Here is a 15,402-nt window from a genome sequence, read left to right on the forward strand (position 1 = left end):
CCCCACGCTAACATCAGGGCCAACACGAGTCATTAATATAAGTTGAAACAACTTGTTTCATAATTGTTGTAAAACAAATAAATAAATAGAAGTTTATATTTATATAAATATATTTTGTCTTTATTTCATGCTATGATAATCTTCATTTAAAAAACGGAAATGGCAAGCGTGATATAATTGAATTATTTTCTGTATGTGCATCCTCGATAGGTTCGTTTTGTTTTATTAGAAATATTGAAGGATATATCAGGTGACATGGGGTAACTAAAGACAAAAATGAAGAAAGGTAGATAATATTTTGAAAATGAAGTGATAGTATCCTTAATTTGGTTAGTTCATAGTCTCATTGACGCTTAATCGGGATTAGCAATGCTGAAGCTTCTATACGACTCTGACCGTGACTTTCGTCTGCCATTTTGGTTACGAAAACAAGGGCATGAGACTTGTACCCTGAAGATGGCAAGCCTCTGTAGAATATCAACATCGCGAATCGTTGCAGGTGAGAACGAAATATATTTTATTTGCCAAAGTTTGCCGTTTGTTCAAAGCATTGTCTCTAATTCGGTCGTTTCTCGAAATACACCGCAAAAACACTCATATTTATAAGACTTTCTGTGTTGACTGAGTTACAGTACAGCTGGATTGCTCACGACAGTTCAATAAAGAAGGCCTATATGCAACCAAACTTGAGATTTTCAAAAATTCACATTATATGATAACATCAGAAAAGAACAAACATATGAATGTGAAGTTTGTGTGAAATAGCTTATAGATTAATTGATAAACTGAAATAACTTGACCTATAGGCCTATGTGTTGCTGAACTGGGAGGTTATATAATCAAGGAATCTGATCATACAAATACGAAAACTATTTATCTACGTGTTCAGTTAACATGAATAAAAATACAAATTAATTCATATAATTTTTCTTGTCTGTCATGCGTTATAGATCATTATTTGTCAAGTCATAGAAGTAGTTATTGCACGTTAAAAATAAATAAGATTATTTCTAGATCCAAGTTCTAAATTAAATCAAACATCTCTGACAAGTAGGTATGTATCTTGGGCTACACTGAATCCATTTGTCGTGATCACATTATTTTTAGTTTGACTGGGTTTCCCGTGCATTTGAATTATCACCATTGTGATAACAGTGTTTGAAACACCTAAATTATATATTACTGTAACTACACAAGCAGTCACTGATAGTCTTGTTATTATAAGCTTGTTTATTTCATTATCCTGGCCAATTACTTATGTCAGTGGCTCAATGAAGACATGTTTTACCATGCAGAATTAAAAATTATCTCAAGTTTTAGGCTACAAAAGGGGTTATAGAATTAATTTTACTATGATGGATTATAGTCTGATCATGATTGAGGTCATATTGTCAGGAGATTTCCCTGTCAAAAATGGGAGAAACGGGAGAAATCTGTTTTGATGCTGGAAACTGGGAGACTCCCTATTATATTGGGATACATCACATGTATGGGATAATAATTATTATCACAAGGCCTTAAATTGCTGAAAACCACTAGTGTTTTTGACAGATATATATTAACCCTGTAAGGATACGATGGTATCTTCAAATACACGGTTTGGGAGCTGATGTTTCAAGTAAGGTAATTAAAGCAGAAAGTGATAAGCATTGTTAATTTATATATGTGTATCACTTAATTTTGTTTCAGCTCTACCGAGAATCTTGCAACTGCCAGGAACATCTGTGAGAACCAACACTACAGAAGCAAAACCGGAAAAGGTACTTTCCACATTTTCTAATCCAGTACATATGTATTCTGGTATCATTAGATGGCTGGTCAGAACTGTCAAATGTATATATATATCATATTTATCTTGCTATAAGTACATGATAATAAACTTTACCCTTATCCATTGCTATTTAGTAGCAATGTCAATAAAAAAGTCTTTATTTAATCTAATACGCCCACCCCCAACTACTATCATATGTAGATAACATAAATGGTACAAATATGTTACAACTGACTAGTGCTGGGAATCGGTCCGATTTTGAAGATCGATTATCGGACATTCAAGATCGATCGGTAATCGATTATCAGTTTAAATAAGCGCCAAAAAGATAACATCTAATAAATTTACATTTCTCCAATCATTAAAAAATATTGATATAACTACGTGTTATTTTGCTAATAAGTTTATCTAAGAGACGGTCAAATGGTTAGAAAAGGTACTTCAGATATTGGCAATGACCGGTAGATTACCGTTTTAGAAGTGAACGTATGTTTTACCTATAAGCTATCTCCTGCAGACGAGTCATGATGATAGCGATCGTAACACAAACAAATCAGGTTATGCATTTTGTGTTAAGTAATTGATATGACATTTAAATTTACTATTGTGAATTAAGTTAACCCATCTGAAATTGAGTTGGTACTGTAAAGTTTATACCCCATCATCCCTTAGGTGGAAAAGAAAGTGTTTTTATTCCTGTGGCCGCCATTTGCTGTACTTCCAAATTTCTTCAGTTATAAATTTAGCCGTACCTACAAATCACCACACTGACCTTGATAACGTAATGATGCTATAGCTACCATGCTTGAATGCCTGCATGATTCAAGCGGGAATCAACAAGAACGAGTGAAAGGGGCGTTTTATTTTGGATTAAACATGAAAAGCAACTGTATATATATCTTAAGAATTTCAGTTCTTCATGACCAACCTACAAAAACGATCTTCTTAATTAATGACAATGTTTCAAAATCAATCTTTCATGTGCTAAATCGATTATCGAATTGACCTCATGTCAAGTTCGATTTAATCGATGTTTTCGGATATCGGTACGCCACTACAACTGACATATGCAATGCATATCTATTAGATATGAGAAATAAATACATGTATATATTCATATATCACATATATATATGTATGTTCAGTTACTTCCAGACTGTGTTTAATATTCCCTCTTTTTCTTCAGACAAAATATGGTCCCTTGAAAGATGAAGACAGAATTTTTACAAATTTATATGGCAGACATGACTGGGGCATCAAGGGAGCTATGGGACGGGTAAGTTGATGATCCTGCAAGTCTGGATCAAGGTTTTTCCCAACAGAGTATGAATCATATATGACTTGGTGATTAAATGAACTTACCACAGAGTTTTTCTCGCATGGAGGTATGGGATGGTAAGGTGTTATGTTTGATTGTCAATGAGCTTATTAGATCAGAGTTTAACCGAAAGGAGCTATATGTTGAACTCTTAACTTTATAAGCAACAAATTTGCACGAATATACGGTAAACCTCTGGTTAGTTCTAACAAAATTAAACAAATATTGTCAATCCTGTTCTATTTGCACAAAATTATAGCCGCTACAATATAGAGTAGTTTTTTACTATCCGAGTCGACATCAGAAAAAATCATGTTGTTGATACTGAACAACGACGGCCTTATTTGCAAGTCTAGAGATGAATAATGGTATTCATATCTTTCTTATATTTACTTGCATATTAATAATCAATTATTAAGTTCAATTGCAAAGCAGAGACAAGTATGTAGGCCGCAAAGCAGTAGATGTTTTCTCGAGTAATGACGAAAGTTCAGTTGTACTGATCTGAACGCGGAGGGTGGATTGAAACTGTAATTACTGATTAATAGTTTGATCGAACACCTGGTCAGATATTTTCGTTTTGGCACATGTATAGGTAATATATCAATTGAGTTATAAATCAGTGATCAATGGCCAGGTCGCGATTGTATAATCAAATTGTAATCACAGGAATATCTGTGATTATCATGACAATACACACGTCTGTCAGCGATGTGACAGTTACATTCCGCGCTTCTAGCACTGTTAGGATATTATACATGGTCGGGGCCTTAAGATGGCGCTTGCACATGTTAACAAGAAAGACACTCAATTATCGGTGACATGTGTCTTATTTATACATGTACAAATTGTCTGACATTGATGACAACAATGGTCGCACAGAAGTACTATATCCATTATTCGGAAGTTAAAAACGCTGTCGATGCGCAAAGAGATCAAGTTTAAGCTATTATTGCATCGCCGATAGCCAACATCGATTAATAATTATGTAATTTCAGTACTCAAATTGTGTGTTTGAACAATCCGAAACGTGTGTAAGCAGGGTTCAAACTATCCCTAGACAGAAAATTATTATTTTTATTGTTCGAAAAGTGTGTTCGAACTATCCGCCTATTCAAATTGACCAGAGATTAACCGTATACAGACATTTTTTATGGCCGAATATGGGCCAATTCCCCTGTCCAATTTTGCAATTATTTCCCCCTATTTTAGTTAAAAAAATCCCCACCTGTAACTAAATTACGACCACATCAATATCTATCTTGTTTCCATTTTGTTTTTATTTTCCGTCAGTTCCACCACTGAGTGATTAATTGCATTTTCCCTGGGCTAATGTTAATTGTCACTGCTGATACTTTATGTTTACAGCTAGCGATAGCCCTGTTTAGTGTTTACGGTAAACAATAACATAACAGTCACTCAAATGCTTGATTCTTATACATATAAAGTGGCCAACTTGAAGGATCTTTAATAATGAACAGCGAGAAACAAAAATTAAAAGATGATCCATTCCTGGGGCCCCCTCTTGTACTCTCCCCCTGGCCGACAGCCCTCGCTGGACAATGGTCATGCACATGTATACAACGCATTTTTCCCCTATTTCGAAAAAGGGTACTAATTTGCTATTCCTGTATTAATCCCTGGTTTGGATCAGGATAATCCTCTATGCCTAAAAGAGCTATGGGAAACATTGGACAGGAAAGTTGATGACCCAGTTAGCTTGAAGACTAGTTTTCCCAGGTGTAGGTATAGGATGGCATAGAGGATGACCAATGTGTAGGTATAGGATGGTATAGAGGATGACCAATGAAATTGGAGTGGAATTCTTCCATTTGTTAAAACTGTATTTCCAACTGAAAAATGATCATTAAATTGAATAGGCTAAAACTGTATTTCAAACTAAAAAATAATCATTAAATTGAATGCATGAAAGCAGTGCTTTTATTGTGCTTTAGGGAGATTGGTATAAAACCAAAGAAATCATGGACAAAGGTCATGATTGGATTCTTAAGGAGATCACCACCTCAGGATTGAGAGGCCGTGGCGGTGCTGGTTTCCCTACAGGAATGAAATGGGGTTTCATGAATCGCCCTAGTGATGGAAGGTATACAAGTCTACATTCTCTTACAAACTTCACTTTGTTTAATTTAAACTCAAATTTTTGTAAAAATATAAACCAATCGGTCAAGAATCATTTTTATACGTCTGCCACTGTTGGTAGTGACTGGAATTCTGTTGAACTGGTGATAGTGACTGGTATTTAGTGTAACATTCACTACCATTGCTGTTTTAGACCTAAGTACCTGGTTGTAAATGCGGATGAAGGTGAGCCAGGAACATGTAAGGACAGAGAGATCATGCGACATGACCCACACAAACTGGTGGAGGGCTGTCTGATAGCTGGCAGAGCCATGCGCGCTCAGGCAGGTGAGTTGGTTATGATTCTTTTAGTGAGTGTTAATTATAAACAGAAGTCAGCAAACAATTTGAAGATAAATTACAGAAAAAGAAAAGTTCTTTTTATTTGTGTTTACTCAAGTGTTAGACTTTTTCATAACTTTCACTTGTCAAACTGAAAAAAATATTCTATCCTTTATTTTCCTTGTTAGTTTAAGTGTTTTCCCCCAATTGTATAAAATATCTGCTTTATTCGTGCATTGCAAGTGAATAAATTGCAAAGCAGCTCTCTGTTTCGATAAACATGTAATCTTACAATAATTCATTGTGCAAAAATTAAATCCCAGAAATACTTTTTTTGCAAATTTTGAAATTTACACTTCCTGAAATTAGCTTGTTTTACAGTTCTACTACTAATAATGATGTTGTTTATGATTTTAGCCTATATCTACATCAGAGGGGAGTTTTACAATGAGGCATCTAACTTAAATGTGGCTATCAAAGAGGTGAGATCGTGTTTAGGTCAAATTCGTCAGTGGCAACTCTTTGTATAGAAAATCTTTGTAATTATAAAGAACAGCATGATCAGCTTTTTTGTTGAAGTACATACAGTAGGCATTAGGCTTTAACATTTTGCTATAAACTGCAAGTACTCTACATTCAGTCTTATTCTATTTGTGAAATATAGCCATCATTGAATGAATATTATAGATAATTTTATGAATTCCTTTAGAAGTTATTGAAACTTGCAAGTTTGAAATCAGAAACTGAACTGCACCCTCCAGGTATTGACGACAATCCCTCGCTATTCAACGAACCCAAGTGTTCAGCTCCAGCGAGGCAATATTTTCCTCTCATATTCCTTGGCTGCTATAACTGTTGTACAGGGTCTTTTCAGTGAGTTTTCCATTGGAGAAACCTGTCCCGTAGGTTGCTTGTTATTGTTATTTTTTTGTACATTTGCTAGGCCTACAAGGCTGGTTTTTATTGTTATTTTTTGTACATTTGCTAGGCCTACAAGGCTGGTTTCCTGGGCAAGAATGCGTGTGGTTCTGGCTACGACTTTGATGTGTTCGTGCATCGTGGAGCTGGAGCTTACATCTGTGGGGAGGAAACTGTAAGTATAGTGAAACTGCTTAAAAGTTAAAAGTTTATGGTTTCATTGGTATTATAAGAGACAAACCATCGCTTTCAGTTGACTCATGACATTTAGCAATATCAGAAGTCAAGTAGAATTTTCCCTGAATTTTGTAGAACTGAAACATGTCAAATAGACATGAGGTTTAACTCATTCACCCCTGAAATCTCATAATGAACCATTCCAACCTTTGAATTTGAAGAGTTAAAACGTGTCTTCAGGGGTGAATGAGTTAAAACCCAAGAGTCAAAGCACATTTTGGGGAGTCACTGTAAAGTATCTATTGAAAGCCTTACCATTTGCATTGTCTTTAACAAATTCCCCATATCCTCAGAAGATTTACAGAGTAACACAGTAACATTACGTCTTAAATATGATGTTAGGTGTAGAAAAGTCTTATTTTCAAAATCATCAGGTGGCACAATTTCCAGTTAGATAGCTATAGGGAATCCTCTAAATAATAGTTATAGCCAAACTTGACTATGGAAATTGTATTTTGACAGTTGTTCATACTCACAAGGACTTTTTGAGGAAAGAAGAACAGTTCAAAGATTTCATTTAAATGTATATTGTGGGAGAAGTCATCCTCAATACTCAAGGGGTTATGCTCACTTTCTCTGGCTGCACCCCTGAAAGATGTCATAGCAACAGTGAAGGCTCGGTGTGCACCACCTTGTGGATGAGACTGGAAGACTATAGTTTGATCCTTTGATGTGCATCAAAAGAATCTCTCGGCCACATAACTGTAAAATTGACTGGCTTTGAAGCCAACACCTTCCTCTGTAATCTTCAAAGAACAGGTATCAGTCTAGTGATTTGTGAGGATTTTTTACCGGAGACCAATCAAATAGCTAGCCGTGTGCTTACAATTTGCTATGACAATCAAATATTCTAGGGGTAAAGAGATTGAAAGTGAGCGAAACCCCCAGAGTATCGAGGATGGGAATCAGTTTGAACATTTACAATAAGCCTATTATGTAGGTATCCTTGAGCTATACACTTTGTAGGATTGTTAACATTGATGTTTCAGTCACTGATAGAATCTCTAGAGGGTAAGGCTGGGAAGCCCCGCCTAAAGCCACCCTTTCCTGCTGATGTGGGTGTGTTCGGGTGTCCAACAACAGTAGCAAATGTGGAGACGGTGGCTGTAGCACCAGTAAGTAGTCGTCATAGCAATTTATCCAGGTCAGCAGGAAAAAAAAAGATTAAAAAATGGAATGAAATTATATATATGCAATTATGTCAAATTGATAATGTATATACCTATATATTCAGGGCATTCATAACATATATAAAATAGCAAGTTGTTCAGATTCACTGAACAAATTGTAACCTAGTTTTAGGTTTTAAACATACTTCTGTGTATTTCAGACTAAATCTTTCTAACCAAATAGTGCAAAAGAGTCAAGGTTTAAGTACTGACAATTATAATTAACATACTGGTATATGACAAAGGTAAATTTTAATGTACTGGTATATGACACGGGTAAATTGTAATGTACTGGTATAAGACAAGGGTAAATTTTAATGTTCTGGCATATGACAAGGGCAAATCTTAATATACTGGTATATGACACGGGTAAATTGTAATGTACTGGTATAAGACAAGGGTAAATTTAAATGTACTGGTATATGACAAGGGTAAATTTAAATGTACTGGCATATGACAATGGCAAATCTTAATATACTGGTATATGACAAGGGTAAATTTAAATGTACTGGTATATGACAAGGGTAAATTGTAATGTACTGGTATATGACAAGGGTAAATTTAAATGTACTGGTATATGACAAGGGTAAATTTAAATGTACTGGTATATGACAAAGGTAAATTTTAATGTACTGGCATATGACAAGGGCAAATCTTAATATACTGGTATATGACAAGGGTAAATTTAAATGTACTGGTATATGACAAGGGTAAATTGTAATGAACTGGTATATGGCAAGGGTAAATTTTTAAGTTCTGGTATATGACAAGGGTAAATTTTTAAGTTCTGGTATATGATAAGGAAAAATTGGATATGTACTAGTGTGTGATAAAGGTTCAAGGTAGAGTATAAATGTCAAGGTTAAAGTGTCAGTATGTGATAGATACCTAGGTAAAAGTACTGATATGTGTTAACTTAGGGTCAAAGTTGAAGTAATGATATGTGTTCGGGTCAAAGTTGAAGTAATGATATGTGTTAGGGTCAAAGTTGAAGTAATGATATGTGTTTGGGTCATAGTTGAAGTAATGATATGTGTTAGGGTCAAAGTTGAAGTAATGATATGTGTTCGGGTCAAAGTTGAAGTAATGATATGTGTTAGGGTCAAGTTGAAGTATTGATATGTGTTCTGGTCAAAGTTGAAGTAATGATATGTGTTAGGGTCAAAGTTGCAGTACTTGGACGTGATAGGGTCAAAATTGAAGTATTGATATGTTCTAGGGTCACAGTTGAAGTACTGATACATGTACTAGGGTCAAAGTTGAAGTATTGATATGTGTTCTGGTCAAAGTTGAAGTAATGATATATGTTTGGGTCAAAGTTGAAGTAATGATATATGTTAGGGTCAATGTTGAAGTACTTAGACGTGTTAGGGTCAATGTTGAAGTAATGATATGTTAGGGTCAAAGTTGAAGTAATGATATATGTTCGGGTCAAAGTTGAAGTAATGATATATGTTCTGGTCAAAGTTGAAGTAATGATATGTGTTCGGGTCAAAGTTGCAGTACTTAAATGTGATAGGGTCAAAGTTGAAGTATTGATATGTACTAGGGTCAAAGTTGTAGTACTGATACATGTACTAGGGTCAAAGTTGAAGTACTGATATGTGATTGGGGTAAGAGTTTGTTATGAAGGTCAAGCTTGATTTCTCTGCATATATATATTACTGTATCAATAACCAGGTTATATGCAGACGGTCAGGCGATTGGTTTGCATCATTTGGACGGGAGCGTAACCGTGGCACTAAGGTAAGATGGGTTTGTTGATATAATTACATTTAATTCAAACTCAAATAAATAATTAATACAGATCGGCCAATTTCTGGGCTATTTGACTTAAAAAATAACCATCTTTGGTAACAAATTTACGAGATAAATGATTCTCAGAATCCATGTAAAATTAAAATAACTAAATGTATTTGAGGAAATGTAAAAGTAAACATAAGAATGGTTTATTTGACCAGCGCCTAGATAGAGTGGAATAATAGAATCTTCCCCTACCTCAAGGGTGTGACAGAAATCTCTAACCCCAGGGGTGCTTTTTAGGTCACCAGGGCCCACTTGTATAAAACATCTCAACTCTTGAGATTGCCTCAAGTCTAAGATTTCCCATAGACAATACATTGCTTGAGATTTTCCTTAACTTTGAGATGTTTTATACAAGTGGGCCCTGAGCTTTAGCTCCAAGTGACCTATTGCTATCAGTCTTCGTCCGTCGTCGTCCGCTAACATTTTACGTTTTCAACTTAAGCTGAAATTCCATCAAACGGATTTCAGTGATACTTCATGGGAATGTTACTGACATCTCCCTGACCGAGTGTTGTTATTTATCGGTTGATCAGAAATCCAACATGGCCACCACAGCCACCTTTTTGAAAAACTATTTTTAACTTAAAGTCAAATTCTATTGGTCCAATTGAACTGAAACTTGGTTGGAATGATCGACTCTTGGTCCTGACAAAGTGTTGTTATTTTTTGGGTTGATCAGAAATCCAAAATGGTCACCATTTTGAAAAAAAAAATCCAACTTAAAATCAATATCTAATAGGCCCATTTAACTGAAACTTGGTCTAGGAATGATCAACTCATGGTCCTAACAAACTTAACTTTATGTTATACACACCTTTTTTTTACTCAAAGTGGTAGGGATGACAGCATTATCTCCACTTCATATTTCAACAAAAAAATAAGTACTGTAGGACTCAGGTGACCGTTAACGCCCATGGGCCTCTTGTTTTGGGTTAGACAACCAAAAATATCACCCCAAGTTTTTTTTAGAGATTTCTCTGTTACACCCTGAAGGTAGGGGATGATTGATTTTTTTCAGTCACAACTTCACTGACAGTAGTCTGTTTGTAAACAAAAACACATGTGGGGTACATGTGGGGTATACATATTGTCATTTGCTTTTGATGACGTCACAATTACCGGTGATACATTTTAATGATGTTACAATTGAACACTTGCTATCTCCCCCTAGGGGGTGACAAGCTGATCTTTCCCGGCGAAAATGGGAGACACATCTGTGAAGGTTGGGAGAAATGGTTATCATCTTAAAACATTTCACTAAATGGCTGAATCTCTCATCGGTAACTCCTCTTCCAAGATCAGTCACTTTGTGTCTATAACACCTTGAACCACTTATTCTCCTTACACAAGGCCTACAGTCTGCAGCACCTGTCAGTCATCTTACACAAGGCCTACAGTCTGCAGAACCTGTCAGTCATCTTACACAAGAGGCCTATGACAAATGCTCACTTTCCATTTAAAACTTCTGCAGAACTTGCTATTCCCATTCAAAAAGCCTTCAGAATCAATCGCTCCAAGTCCAGGAAACATATATAGTCAGACCTTTAAACCATGCCATGAGTGTAATACCATGCCCCCCCCCCCCCCCCCCCCCCCCCCCCCCCCTCGAGAACTCCAGTTTCCTCAAATAGTAAGTTAAGGCTCCACATGCTAACATCCGGGCCAACAATATATATTTACACTAGGAAATAGATTCAATCACAACAGGCGAAGGAGCAAGTAGTTTCTGTAGTTTATTAGAAGTGTCGACTGGTTTATATTTATATTAATTGCAAAATTTGGGACACAGATGTTTGAGTCCTAGATTTATGCTTTTTGAAAACTATGTTTAGTACACATCAGAAATCATACCAAACAGTCACTGAGAATATTTTCAGTACGTTGTAATTGTCAGCTGTTGTTAATTTTCAGCTGTTTAACATTTCCGGCCATGTAAACAACCCTACCACAGTGGAGGAGGAGATGTCCATACCGCTGAGGGAAATCATTGAGCGCCACGCTGGAGGTGTCATCGGGGGCTGGGACAACCTCCTGGCTGTCATTCCTGGAGGTTCTTCTACACCTCTTATACCCAAAAGGTAATGTAATTTACCGAAACACCTCTAATGTCCAATAGGTAACATAATCTACTGAAACACCTGTAATACCCAAAAGATTATGTCATCTACAGAAACACTTCTAATACCCAAAAGATAATGTCATCTACTGAAACACCTCTAATACCTAAAATATAATGTCATCTATAGAGACACCTCTAATACCCACAAGATAATGTCATCTACTGAACACCTCTAATACCCAAAAGGTAATGTAATTTACCGAAACACCTCTAATGTCAAATAAGTAACATAATCTACTGAAACACCTCGAATACCCAAAAGATAACGTCATCTACTGAAACCCCTCTAATCCCCAAAAGATTATGTAATCTACAGAAACACCTCTAATACCCAAAAGATAATGTCATCTACTGAAACACCTCCAATACCAAAAAGATAATGTCATCTTCAGGAATGCCTAAAGCTCTCATTTCCAAAGGATTGATAGAATCTCCCCCTACCTAGAGAAATCTCCAACCCGAGGGATGATATTTTGGATTGTCTTACATTCGAGAATATCATTCAGAGGGTTGGAGTTTTCTCTGCCACACCCTCAAGGTAGGAGATGGTTGTTTTGCTCCCATCCTGTTTCACTCATAAACCCGCTGACAAGTGGTGATAGCATGAAATATAAGTGTGATTGGATGTTTGTCCAGCAAATCCAGAGTTGTATTCCATGGTCCGCTACTGTTTGTGTGATATCAATGCATTGATGACTTGAGCATACTATTGTTGTGACTTTGATAGCGCCATTTTGCACGAGGCTATCTCCCCCTAGGGGCTGACAAATTGATCTTTTCTGGCTGAAAAGGGGGGATACACCTGTGAAGGGTGGGAGAAAATGTCATCCACAGAAAAGAATGTCATACCCAAAAAATGTCTCTTATATACCCAAAAAGTATTTTTATCTATAAAAATGTCCCTCATACCCAAAAGGTAATATTATCTACAGAAACACCTCTCATACCATAAAAATAATCTCATCTAATAAAACACTACTAACATCCAAATGGTAACCTCATCTACAGAAAAGCCTCAAACTTTCCTACCCAAAAATCTCTCTTACAGACAAGCCCCTCACACCCAAAATGTAATGTTATCTATGAAAACACCTCTCATACCCAAACAGTAATTTTGTCCACGGAAACAACTCTTACACCAAAATGTAGCGCTTCTCTTAGCAATTTGATGGATTGTTGTCAACTTGTGTATGTCTGTTTCAATTACAGTGTGTGTGAGGATGTGATGATGGATTTCGATGCCCTAGTACAAGCCCAGACCAGTCTGGGAACAGCAGCCATTATTGTGATGAACAAAGACGCTGATGTTGTTAGGTGTATCTCCCGTCTGATTGAGTTCTACAAACATGAAAGCTGTGGACAGGTAATAACACTGGTACTCTTTGTGTCTTAATTCCTTCAAAGTTGTACAAACAAAAGAGAAGACCAGCCTCCTCGTGTATACAATTCTGAACGAATCTTTTATATTTCGAAAGTGTTTCAATTTCTTAATTTTAATGAAATAAAAAATACAGCTGGATTTATTTTTGTTTTAACTATCTAATGATATTGCATAGATTAATTTAAAGTTTAGGGTATTTTACCTTGTTCCAAAAACAATTTATCAGTCATATGTTCCCCCTGTACTTCAAGTAGTGTATTCTAGTGCATTTTAGCTTTCAATATAAAGGAACTTGCAATACAAAACTCTGATTGTGATAAAATCATCTTGAATTTGGTTACTTTATATAAGATTCAGGAAATTTGTCAGCTTAACAGAGCCTCAATTTCAAAATATATACAAGCAGTATCATTTGAAATGGAACTAATTTGTATCCTCCGTCGTTTCCCTTTGTCAGTGACAGAAGTTAGACATACCCATGATTACTTTCTATTACAGTGTACGCCTTGTCGGGAAGGTACAGGATGGATGATGAAGATTATGACTAGATTTGGTAAGAAGACTATATTATCCTTGTTATAGCATTCAACATGATCATTTACTTTTAGTCCACCATAATCCCCATTTTTGTCCCGGCGCCACAAAGTGGAAGCGAGACTATAAGGTGTTGCTTTTCCGGAAGCGGCGTCAACATTAAGTTTTTGTGTTTATGTTAGTTTCTCTGAAAGTATAAGTGCTACACCAACCAAACTTGGACCTTTGATGCATCTTAGGTCGTACATCTCAAAGCATGCATCAAATGCTGGATGCCGCCTACCTTTCATGGTCCATTGACTTTGTCAGTATCTCCATCAACATTAATTTTTTGCGTTTAAGTTAGTTTCTCCGATATGTACATCATATGTGATATCATATATAGAACTGTGTGCGCTTTTGGTATTTTATAGAAGTGATCGATTTTGTGGTTTTATAAAAGTGATTTTATTGTTCCTGCAGAGTCTGGAAATGCTAAGCCAGAGGAGATTGACATGTTGTACGAGCTAAGTAAACAGATTGAGGGTCACACGATATGTGCTCTCGGAGACGGAGCTGCCTGGCCAGTACAGGTAAATAAGTCTTTATATCACTCTGCATTGACTTCTCAGGAAAGACCATCTCCATTCAATAGAGAACACCTGTATTAAAAAGTCACCCTATGATAAACAACCACATGTTGAGTGTATTAAGAGAACAAATATGTTAAGTGATAACTTTCAAAACTTTCTTTAGTTACTTTCGTGTTTAATGATTAAATCTGTATTAGGACTTGTTATAGGCAGCTACTTATAGATTTATAAATTCCTCTCGCTTGTAATCATTTGATCAGACTATAATCAGAATAGTCGTTTGCATTCATATATATTTAACAAGTATGACCCTGTGAAAACGACATAAATTAAAAAATATTTCATTTGATTTTCAGGGACTTATTAGACACTTTCGACCAGAGCTTGAGCGAAGAATGTCAGACTTTGCCAAGAAACAGCAAGCGGCCACTGCTTGATTTTTCATACAGTGCAAACAAACAGTATTTGATATTGGTAAATTAAAAAAACATATTAAAGCTGTGAAATTTTACTGAGGAGTTTGGGGTAGAGATAAAACATCTCTAGTACTGTTAAATGATATTCAGAGGGAATTCATGTCTCTTGATTATCAAAGATGTTTATTATGAACTTTGACCCCTGTTATTGGACAGAGTTGTTTTTCTATTAATTCTTGACTAGGCAAAGGAATGGATATAAATTCAAGTCAGGAGTGAGTACTAACTGTAAATTTCAGTAGATACGTATACAAGTCATGTAAATATGTACATTGTGATTATTGTATGAAGTGTGAGAAACAGTTTGACTGACAACTGTATTTGACACATATAGTGATGTACCTCATGAGAGTCTGTGTGTTGCACTTTTGATTAAACGGGACATCAGGAGTTAACTATGTTTTGTATTTATTTACAACCCACACTACATTCTAACATTCTTAGTTATTGCCCTTTGATAAAAAAATCATTGTTGTAACAATATCTCCAAAACTACAGGGACAATTTCAAAGAAAGTTTACAGATATGGTAATTATATATATAACTGCCCCCTGACATTGTGCATCCAATTAAATGTATTTTTTCCCCCATTTTGACCCTTTTAAAAGGAGTTATGGCCTTTTGTTGAGAAAAACTTTGTCTGCCTTCAAAACTACTGGCCCGATTTCAATGAAAGATTA

The 15,402-nt window shown here is 35.8% G+C and overlaps 1 protein-coding gene across 1 annotated transcript; it reads left to right on the forward strand.

The window, feature by feature from the left end:
- The first annotated feature begins 374 nt into the window (after positions 1 to 374).
- Positions 375 to 15,117, forward strand: LOC110459693 (NADH dehydrogenase [ubiquinone] flavoprotein 1, mitochondrial-like). Its single transcript, XM_021512064.1, has 14 exons — positions 375 to 499; positions 1,690 to 1,760; positions 2,958 to 3,047; positions 5,045 to 5,193; positions 5,383 to 5,516; positions 5,928 to 5,992; positions 6,499 to 6,603; positions 7,655 to 7,780; positions 9,515 to 9,580; positions 11,552 to 11,718; positions 12,969 to 13,122; positions 13,639 to 13,693; positions 14,137 to 14,246; positions 14,603 to 15,117. Exons 1-14 carry the CDS (start codon positions 457 to 459, stop codon positions 14,681 to 14,683), a joined length of 1,416 nt encoding a protein of 471 aa, XP_021367739.1. The 5' UTR covers positions 375 to 456; the 3' UTR covers positions 14,684 to 15,117.
- Positions 15,118 to 15,402: the final 285 nt, after the last annotated feature.

Source organism: Mizuhopecten yessoensis, unplaced genomic scaffold (assembly GCF_002113885.1).
Source record: "Mizuhopecten yessoensis strain PY_sf001 unplaced genomic scaffold, ASM211388v2 scaffold10185, whole genome shotgun sequence".
Lineage (NCBI taxonomy): Eukaryota > Metazoa > Mollusca > Bivalvia > Pectinida > Pectinidae > Mizuhopecten > Mizuhopecten yessoensis.